General features: G+C 36.8%; 1 protein-coding gene across 1 annotated transcript; it reads right to left on the bottom strand.

Annotated features, from left to right (window-relative positions):
* Positions 1-4,170: 4,170 nt before the first annotated feature.
* On the bottom strand, positions 4,171-9,919 carry LOC121432269. The gene is made up of 3 exons (XM_041630130.1): positions 9,685-9,919; positions 6,144-6,415; positions 4,171-5,278 (listed from the first exon to the last, which is right to left on the bottom strand). Exons 1-3 carry the CDS (start codon positions 9,785-9,787, stop codon positions 5,180-5,182), a joined length of 474 nt encoding a protein of 157 aa, XP_041486064.1. The 5' UTR covers positions 9,788-9,919; the 3' UTR covers positions 4,171-5,179.
* Between the last annotated feature and the right edge of the window lie 1,682 nt (positions 9,920-11,601).

Here is an 11,601-nt window from a genome sequence, read left to right as displayed (position 1 = left end):
TGAAATTTGCACAAGATGTTGAGTGATTCTTGATTTCTATTATGTCCAAGTTTCATGAATAAGATCCAAAAACTTATAAAGTTTTTATTGTAATTCAATAGATATCCCCAAATCGGCCAAAGTTCATTGACCCCAAATGACCTTTGATCTTGGTCATGTGACGTGAAACTCATGCAGGATGTTTGATGATACTTGATCAACCTTATGTCCAAGTTTAATGAAATAGGTCCATATATTTCCTAAGTTATGATGACATTTCAAAAAACTTAACCTCAGGTTAAGATTTTGATGTTGATTCCCCCAACATGGTCTAAGTTCATTGACCCTAAATGACCTTTGACCTTGGTCATATGACATGAAACTTTAATAGGATGTTTAGTAATAATTGATTAACCTTATGGCCAAGTTTCATGAACTAGGTCCATATACTTTCTAAGTTATGATGCCATTTCAAAAACTTAACCTCAGGTTAAGATTTGATGTTGACGCCGCCGCTGCCGCCGCCGTCGCCGTCGGAAAAGCGGCGCCTATAGTCTCACTCTGCTATGCAGGTGAGACAAAAACGAAGTCACAACACGTTTTTCTCGTGATTTCGTTTTTGTGTTTCCAAGAACCAAACCACGGGGCAGATTTCCGTTTTTGCTTCTTCGTGATTGGAACGGAAAAACGAATTATCTCGAAAAAGACATCTTTTTACATTTACATTGACGAGTGGATACCACGCGCGACCAAAAAAACACGTAAAAAGGATGTCTTTTTCACGATAGGGCACGTTGCGTACGTAACGTGATAAGGGTGTCAAAAACACAAAAATAATGAAAAAAGGGTATCTATTTCGCTTGGACAATTACGTGTTTAGGGTCGAATTTGCGGGGATGATAAAACAAAATTAAAATGTTTTATAAAGGATGTCCTTTTTGGCCCAACACTTCGTGTTTAGAGTCCGATTTGCGTGAGGTGTAGAAGGTGGGGTCGTACTAAACCAAATAAGGTAAAGCCGACGACCGAAGGACCCGTAACAATAAAACATTCCTGTACTTGTTTAGGGGTTCATTTCAGGGAATATTTGCCAAGATTATCGTTTTGTTTCCAATACTTGTTAAGGGTAGGGTTTGACACACCAATACTTGTTAAGGGGTGCATTTTCATAATATGGAAATTACGTGTTTAGGGTGCTTTTCGAGACCCCATGGTCGCGCATGGTATCCACTCGTGAATGGAAGTGGCCCCCCCGCCCCCCCCCCCGGGCCCCCGGCCCCCGGGATATTCATTAAAACGCAAATAACCTTCAAAACCGCTGTAGTAGTACGGTAGTATCAGACGAGGTGGTGTAGAACACATTTCGGATACAAAAGTATACGTGAATGACGACTGTCATAATACACCTACCAGTCGTTTTTATTAAGCTTGGCAAAACATGTTCTTTGGCTAATTGATGAAGAGCCTTTAAAGTGCAATCGACTTGACGACTTGGCGAGATACTTTATCTTGCCATTTCGACATAATAACCTCATTATATCGACATGGCGAGATGCTTTATCTGCCAAGTCGACATAACCTTATTTTGTCGACATGACAAGATACGTCATCTCGCCAAGTCGACTTATAAAAAGTTATATTACATAGGCTATGCAAATTCGAATCAGTGATAGGTCAATACGCCATCACGTGACCATAGCTGCGAGGATCGCATTTGTTATATTCTAGGTTTTGACGTCATCCCAGGGAATATACTGCGTAGTATTTTCAATTGCGGCGTTATATCCACTAAGGTGACGTCACTCGCTGCATACAAGTTGCGCAACAAGATAGTTTATTTGATGTACGCACTAGTGTTAACGCGTCGATTGCATGAAGAACGCGCTTGATGTATTTTCAAAAAAAAATCTATTATGACGTAGACGGATCAGAGCTGTAGCAAGAATTTCGCTCTTGAACCAGATGATGAATGCAATTTCTGATGGCGAATCCACATATACTATATAATATAACAGATATTGCCTGGTCTATCGTTTTAATAAATAACATTTCAACTCCCCTCCGAAGCTATATTTTTCCCTCGGGATAATATTTTCCCTCAGCGCTGCGCGCTTCGGGCAAAATATATTCCCTTGGGAAAAATATAACTCCATCGGGGAGAGGAAATGTTATATTCAAACTCTAGGTAGGCAATATCTGTATAATATGTCGACATGGCAAGATATGAAGTGTCCAAGGCCCGGCGAGAGTCCAAATATCTCGCCATGATGACATATAACTTTTTTTGCGATTTGCTTTTTGCGTTTTTGCACCAGAGCTGAAACCATGTTCTGATTTTGTATTTGATGTATAAGATACAAATTTAGAATGAGAAATCAGAAAAAGCCCACTACGTATTTCTAATTTAGATTTTCTGTTTTTGATCTACAAAGTACCTTCGGTTGATTGTTTTGCCTGTCTTAAGCCTATGGGGTTTTCACACCGAAGATTGCGTAGAGTTGCGTAGAGACCACGCAACACTACGCCGTCATTTATTTTGCATACGCTAGTCTACGCAAGTCTATTCAAGACTACGCAAGTTAATTTTTTGGCGTACTGTTGGCGCAGAGCCAGAGAACGCAGGACATACGCAAGCCTACGCAACACTAAGCAACTGTATGCCACTCTACGCAACACTACGCCAAAATGCCCCGGTTTCTCAAAACGCCCTTTTTTTAATGGCGTAGTGTTGCGGACCGACGTAAACTTGGGTAGACCTGGCGTACATTTGCGTATAGTTGCTAATTATTGGCGTACTCATGCTGGAACCTACGGTTTCTCATCTGGTTTTTGCTGATTGTGCAGTCAGTCACGATGACAGCTCTGCCATAACCAAATCAGCACTGCACTTAATTTTAATGATTAATTGTTATGTCCATATTGATGCAAGATGCCAAAAAATAAGACCAAGAGGGGCAAGAAATCTCCTGTCCTTTCTGTTTCAAGTGATCAAGTTGGAGATTCACCTGCACCACAATCTGAACATAGTGATGCAGCTAGCGACGAAACTACAAAACAACAGAAGAAAAAGAGACACGCAAAAACAATCAAGGTACTCGTAGATCAAAAGCAGACAATTGAAATCAGAATTACTTAGTGGGCCTTTTCTGATTTCTCATTCTAAATTTGTATTTTATACATCAAATACAAAATCAGAACACGTTTTCGGCTCTGTGGTTCTGTTTGCAAAAACGCAAAAGCAATTCGCAACACGCTTTCTGCTCCGTAATTCTGTTTCGGACAACCTCACCGCAAACATCAAAAATTGAAGTCGGCTATCTGATTTCTGATTTTCTTTTCGTTCACCAATATTAAAGAACACCATCTACGTCAACAAAATGTTTAAAGCGCCAAATTTCATAATTATCTTGATAGAATTCAAAGTGGGCCATTCTACACGGTTAGAGAATTTATCCTTAAAAGATGTTTCTGCAGCAGAGTCTCGAGAACACCTGTAATCTTACCAGATTGCGTAATGTTACAGGAAATTGGTATTTGGTGAATAGAACGTTCCCAACGTTCCTTACAAATTTCCTTTAAGAAAACGACCTTTTCCCCTTTTTAAACAGACCTGTTCGGTTAAATTCCAAAAAAATCCTGTTTCATGAATTTACAGAATGGTTTTGTTATTGCTTTCTGCGAAATCTTTTTTTTTGTAAAATCAGTTTTTTTTTCAACATTGTACCATACTGGCACGCATATGGGTGTCGATCTGTATTCATGGTTGGGGCTGCTTTGATCTCTTGTGAGGGATCTTTTTTTTGTGAAAGCTTTCATTTTATTTTTTTATTTGGGCGGAGGTCAGTGGCCTAATGAGACTAAAGTTTTCGGGGCAAGACACGACACAAGGGCAATATAACTTCAAATTAAGTGAGTGATCGAGGGAAGCGAGCGAGCCAAAAATAGTTTTTTAATACATAAATAAATTTGTTATGACGGATTTTGTCATGATGTTTAAAACATACATCATTTCATAATCAGTTGCAAAAATTTGGTTTATCTATTCTAAATGCTATTTTTGGCTCGGTCGATTCCCTAGCTCACAGCATTTTTAAACTGATTTAGCCCTTTATTTCATGTCTTGCCCCGAAAACTTTAGAATTGACTTAACAGACGAGTCATTATATTTCTATTCTACTTCACAGCAGTACAGTGTTCAGGTCAACAGCAAATATGTTTTTATTTATTATTTACTAAAAGTCAATGCATAACCTATAATACACAATATATAAACAAATCTCCTATGTTTAGAAATAAAACAGATCAAAGAAATTTAAAACATATACACGTAGGCCTAATTGAAATTATTTGAAAAAAGGAAAAAAATGATTATAACAATAATAAAAGGCACAGTAAACGACATAAAATAGACAACAGTATATATTTAAAATGAATAAACCTATGAACCAAGAACCTCGAGAATGAATTTCGTCAACAGCTTGTTGGGCTCCTGTGGACAGGAGAAAAAGCAAAGAGCAGCAAAGTGTTGCTTGAGAAGTTTATAAAGCAGGGAATGATATATAGGCCTACTGTATTTTGTTTCCACAAAGATGCTATACGCAACCGTACGCAACGCTACGTAGACATGACTACGCAACTCTACACGACACTATGCTCCCCTACGCAGAGACTACGCCGATGAGTACGTACGCAGCGAATTTTCGCGTACTCCCTACGCAACTCTACGTAAGCTTCGGTGTGAAAGTCCCTTAATATAAGACCCTATTACAATTCTAACCCGAACCCCACACCTTAGACGAAAATAAGCCCGGAACGATTGCCGCAGGAGAAATGTCGTGTCACCCTGCAAACATTCATGAACATGTCCCCTTTCAGGTAAGTAGAGCCTGTATTAAACATCCTCGAGCTTCGCTCTCGATTTTGTGAAACAGGCAAAAAATGTGCCCGCCTTTGCCCCCAAATGTTCTTTACCCCCTCCCCTTCATTTTCCCTATAGCTTGTAAAATATATTTTCTTTACTATAATATATTATGTATTGCAATGTGACGTATTTTTATCTTTATGATTCTTGTTTTAGAAATGGAAATGTTGGAAATCATGAATAGATATTATCATGACAATATATAATTGCCTTTCATGATATTAAGATATCATAAATGAATTTTATGTATGCCATATACATTATTATCCTGTTTGACTTTCAGTTATGGTTCTCCTCTGGGAAAGCATTCCTGCATCGAACCTGTCCATCGACAAAGCATCGACATGTGTCAGATCCTCTTAGAAAGTTGGTGTCAAGCTAAACATAGAAGCAAATGAGACATATAAAAAATCATAAGTAAAAAAAGCTGGATTATGTATTAATTCATAAGTCGGATCACGACAATTATTAAGTTTATTTCCTAACATAGAATAGTAAATTTATATGAAAACTGAAAATATTCGACAAGATAACGCTCTTCATATTTGTTTCGTCACGTATATCCTCTTTTATTTACCCAAAGTGAAAACCTGTTTACAAGCATAAAAAGAAGACCCATTATTCATAAGTCGGATCACTACAATTATTATATAAATAATAATGAAATAATGAAATAAATAAATTTGAATTATGTTTATTTTCTAACACAGAAGAGTAACTTTATATGAAAACTGGAAATATTCGACAGGATAACACTCTTCATATTTGTTTCGTCACGAATATCCTCTTTAATTTACCCAAAGTGAAAACCTGTTTAAAACAAGCATGAAAAGAAGATCCATTCGGATTCCGGAATCTTGATAGTCATCATGATCATTGTCTTACATAATTATATTCAAAGTGATATTGTTTGCGTTTTAATTTTTATTTTTCCGATATTGAAGCAAAAATGGTTATCAACGCCCTAAAAGGGTCAGCATTATAGAAGGAAAAAGGGTAATCAACGCCTAAAATTGTCAATATTTTGAGGCTAAAGAGTTATAATCCACAAACATTTTAGAGCGGAAAAATTCACCAACGCCCAAAACAGTCAGCGTTTTGTGAAAAAAAAATTACTAAAGCCAACAATCGGTCGACGAATTGAAGTGAAAAATAATTATCAAGACAATTTGAATAATTATTGCCCAAATTTTGATAATTACTGGATTTTTTCATTAAAAACCTAAAACAAAAACAAACTTACCGGTACGATATTTCCCTCAAAAGTACAGTCAGTGACTCGTTTCTTCTTTAGCTTTTTACACGCCTTTTTCTTCACACACACATCCGCATAACCATCGAGAAGATATTGGCCAGGGGGACACGCCCACCCACTCACGCACATGCGCACACATGGTCGGCCGTTGGGAGGTTCCATGCGAAGATCCCAACAAGTTCTTGGTTGGCAAGGAGAGAGACAGCGACGATATTGAAGATCATTGTTGATTGGACAGTCCTGAGGTGGGCGTGTCTTACCTTCAAGAAAAACCACGAAAACAAAGATTCCATAACTTCGTAATAGCGATAGCATATTAATAAAAGAAAATTCTAGAACCATTTAAGGGAAACAAAACTTTGTTATTTATTGGACAATCAAGTTGATGTGTCAAATTGAAAAGTAGATATGAAACATTCGAGACAAATTTCCTTATTGAAATTCAAATACCGTCCGCCAAATGACTCTTTTTGTAAATTTTCTTCAATTGGTGCACTCATTATGTGAGTAGCAAGTAAGAGATTCTCAGTTTTTCAATGATATGAGCTTTTCAATGATATTCCATTTATTGGTCTTTTTGTGATTAAGTTATTCAATTCAATTCAATTCAAATAAACATTTATTTTCCTCCATTTTACAAAGTTACATTCATTATTGTTCACAAGAATACACTTCAAATCAATTTCTATAAAGAATATAAATATAAACAACTTATGTGTAAAGAGGAAGGCGTATGTCCCTAGAAGCATAATGCTTGTGGCGGGATACGCGCCTGTGGACAAATATACAATACACAAAATACAATACAAAGATAAGAAAGGGCTAGGAAAGGAGAAAAGAAGTAGAAAAGAAAACGGGAAGAAAACGAGAGAGGGAGAAGTGAGCAGGAAGGCGGGCGGGCATGAGTTACCGAGTACCTAGCAAGTAGAGCGTACAACAATGTATGATGGAGAGAGGGAGAGATAAAAAAAATAATGCCGCAACATTTGCACATTATTCATGTTAACTTAAGATCAAAAGGAATGTAAGGTATTAAGAAATTCAAGCATAGGATGATAAAATTGATTTTTTAATCTTAAATTTTAAGCTAGTTGCTGACAAGGATTTTTTTATGTAGTCTGGAAGATCATTCCATATTTTCGGGCCAGAATAACGGATGTTGTGTTGAAAGATAATCTTTTTGTGTTTAGGAATATATATTTGGTTATTTGTTCGGATATCAAAATGATGTATATTTGATACATGCGTAAAGAAATCACGAAAATTTTCTGGAATTTGAGAATTTAAACACCTGTACATAAAATTACATTGCTGAAGTTTATTGATGTCGTTAAATTTCAGCAGTTTCTGGGAATGAAATAAAGATTTCGTGTCTGTTGGTGGTATGATGTCGTTCACAGAAATTATACGCACAATTTTATTTTGAAGGGAACATAATTTTTTAAGATGGGTTTGGTATGTGTTAGCCCAGACCAAATTACAATAATAAAAATATGGCAAGATTAGAGAGCAATATAATGTACGTAGGACCGGTTTTGGAAGATAAAAGCTTAGGCGATATATAATTCCGATATTTTTCGCTACCTTGTTTTCAATTTCATTTATGTGATGTGACCATGTTAAACTACTGTCAATGATAATAACAAGAAATTTTGTATTTTCAACTCTGGGAATAATTTGGTTATTATGCCTAACTTCAACATGATTAAAATCTATATGCCTTGTAGAGTTACGGAAAATAATGTAATTGCATTTTTTGTAATTGATTGTGAGTTTGTTTGCACTGAACCATTTACAGACATTACTCAATTCGGTATTAACAGTTTCACACAAGTGGTAAAGATTTTTATCAGAATAAACTATGTTTGTATCGTCAGCCTACATGATAAAGGAAAGAAGGTTTGATGAACGATATATGTCATTGATAAATAAAATGAATAAGAGCGGGCCTAGTAATGACCCTTGTGGAACTCCACATGTAATTGTCCTATATTCGGATTGAACAGAGTTATATAAAGTACATTGCTTACGATTTAAGAGGTAGCTAGATAAAAGATCAAGGGCAGTCCCACGAATACCATAGTTATTTAGTTTAGTTAAAAGTATAGTATGATCAATCGTGTCAAACGCTTTTGACAGGTCAATAAATATTCCAATCGCGAATGAATCGCGTTCAAAAGAGTCAATGATTTTATTTGTTAATTCAAGGACAGCCAGTTCTGTTGAATGGTCACTACGGAAACCGTATTGAGATTTAAAAAGACAATTATTTTTTTCAAGAAAATTATAGGTCCTTTTATAAATAACCTTTTCCAATATTTTGGAAAAAATAGAAAGGACTGATATGGGCCTGCAATTATTAACCTGTTCTCTATTACCGGTTTTAAAAATTGGAGAAATTCTTGCAGTTTTCATTTTATCTGGAAATATCCCAGACGCAAGTGATAGATTAAATATATGACACAAAGGTTCGCTTATTAATTCGATTACAAGTTTGACAATCTTAGGAGAGCAATCGTCTAGACCCGGGGCCTTGTTACCAAAACGCATGACAATATTACATATTTCACGTTGGGTTACCGGACTGAAAAACAATGATTTAGAATTTGGTTCAGGTAGATACGTTTTGAAATCTGCATAATTTTGAGGAGTGGTGTTAGCTAGCCTAGAACCAATTTCAACAAAGAAATCATTAAAAGTATTTGCTATTTGGATAAAAATAACCTTTCTCGATGACCTATTATTTCCGGGACGCATTAAAAAAATAAGATTGGTTGGTTCGTTTCTTCGCCTTGGAGTTAGCATGCATGGTTAGAGCAGGGAAGTTTCTACGTAACACTTCCCTGGTTAGAGGACATCATCATAGTGTTCCCTGTTTAGTGATCTAAAGTTGGGTTTAGAGGGCGCCCTTGGAGTTTAACTGTGGATAACCATTGTGAGACAAATCTTTAATATTACAGGTTCAAATTACCAGCTCATTTCTTACTCAAACAATTCACTTTTGTCTGAGAAAAATATCGAAAATAGTCTTATCTAGAAAAAAATAGGCCCATTATTTTAGCGCAAAGATCGTGGCCTAAGTTAAACTGAATACGGACCCCGGATACGGACTCCCATAGTCAAGATACAGTCCTGGTCCAATACTCGTCTTTACCAATGGAATTTCCTTTACTAACAAGTTGTACAGAATACAAGTCACATTAAAAAAAAATAAAAAAAAAAAAACATTCACACATAACTCACAATGCCTACATCATTCATGTCATTCGTTGTAAAACTTTCTTGAAATGCACTGTCTGTATGAATGGTAGGCGGGTATTAAACCTCGAACTTTCATATGTCAAGTCACGTACCTTAGACCACTGACCACGTCACCACCTCCTTAAATGTCTGAAAATCAAATCAATATATTAATTACCGTACTGTATCAATTTCATGTTACTCTTTATCATGTTCATTTAGAACAGATACTTATTGTTATGACCGTTTCCCCTTTTATCACTAATAAAGTGATTTATAAGAAAAATACCTGTTATGGGCATCCCGCTGTCGATCTCAATCTCCTGTTGTCCATGAACAATTAGAATGTTCAATAGCAATAAGAATATTATCCGTTGTACCTTTGTCTTCATCTTTCACTTTCCTCGTGGGACATGTACTTGGTAAATAAAAACAGAGTGATGTTTTTTTGGTGGTAGTCTTGCAGTGATTATCCAACCTAATGTAATAAAGTGTAGTCAATTGAATGTTCCTGTGTCTGCTCTTATTCTCAATTAGCATGATTACGTCACCCAGTCAGTGTAGAAATGCAACCTTTGGTGGTGTAAAGTCGGATACGTGTGTCCGTCCGACTCTGATAAAAATCAATGACATCCTGATTTGCTGATGAGGGCTGGATCAAGCTTCCTTTGTCAGTTTGTACAAGCATATAGTAGTCATTTTTTATCGAAAATTACATATTAAGATTGTCATTTGTAATGGATTTACTCCCCGGGGGGGGGGGGGCACTTACATTGACGAGTGGATACCATGCGCGACCAAAAAACACGTAAAAAGGATGTCCTTTTCACGATAGGGCACGTTACGTACGTAACGTGATAAGGGTGTCAAAAATACAAAAATAATGAAAAAAGGGTATCTATTTCGCTAGGAAAATTACGTGTTTAGGGTCGAATTTGCGGGGATGATAAAACAAAATTAAGATGTTTTATAAAGGATGTCTTTTTTGCCCCAACACTACGTGTTTAGAAAATATTTAGGCGAGGTGTATAAGGTGGGGTCGTACTAAACCAAATAAATCCGACGACCAAGGGACCCGTAACAATACTTGTTTAAGGGTTCATTTCAGGGAATATTTGCCAAGATTATCGTTTTGTTTCCAATACTTGTTAAGGGTAGGGTTTGACACACCAATACTTGTTAAGGGGTGCATTTTCATATGGAAATTACGTGTTTAGGGTGCTTTTCGAGGCCCCATGGTCGCGCATGGTATCCACTCGTGAATGGAAGTGCCCCCCCCTCGGGATTTACTCCCATAATATGACTAATATGTCTAATTGTTTTTAGTGGATGGATGGTGATAATTATTTTGATGGTGATGCTGAAAGATGATGGTATTGGTGGTGGTGGTGGTGATGATGGTTGTGGTCCATATGATGGTGATGATGATGATGGTGGTAGTGGTGATGGTGGTGGTGGTAGTGATGATGATGATGGAGATGATGATGGTGGTGGTGATGGAGATGGTCGTGGTGGTGGTAGTGATCATGGTGATGATGATGGGGGTGGTGGTGATGATGATGGTGGTGGTGGAGATGGTGATGATGATGATGATGATGATGATGGTGGTGGTGATGATGATGGTAATGATGGCACGTTGTGGTGGTAACGTCATGTTGTTTAGGCTACCCCCTGCTCCTCAAAATATGGCCAATTAAGGTGCCTTCTTCCCTTAAGCCAATGAGTAAGTAAAGTACATTACGTGCGTTTACAATGAGACTCTTATTCCTACCGTAGGACAGACATTCTTATTTGAATGGAACCATTTGGAGTATACTTTGGGCATGTTTGGGGGAACAGAATAATATCTAGCTTTCAATGAGTTCAAATAGACTTGATCGAAAATAATCAGCTACTGTGGATGTTCGGGGTAGTGGTCGCTTGACCTCACGCATAGAAGTGCGGGGTTCGATTCACGGCATGACATTCAAACCGTTGATTGAATTAATAATGATAAAAGATAACTTCTTCATGTGTTATATAAACTTTTTATATCGTGCATCAAACCGATATAATACGCTAAAGGCATGGCAGTCAAGCCCTTAATTGAATTAATGATAAAAAACGTTAATACAACTTTTATGAACTTTTTTTAAAACTTACTTCAAAGCAATGAATACACTACAGGCATTGGTGCTATCCTATCCTCGAGTTAAACAATTAAACG

This window comes from Lytechinus variegatus, chromosome 18 (assembly GCF_018143015.1).
Source record: "Lytechinus variegatus isolate NC3 chromosome 18, Lvar_3.0, whole genome shotgun sequence".
NCBI classification, from domain to species: Eukaryota; Metazoa; Echinodermata; class Echinoidea; order Temnopleuroida; family Toxopneustidae; genus Lytechinus; species Lytechinus variegatus.
Note: the sequence above shows the minus strand (reverse complement) of the source record. Positions and strands in the feature narration are given on the sequence as shown.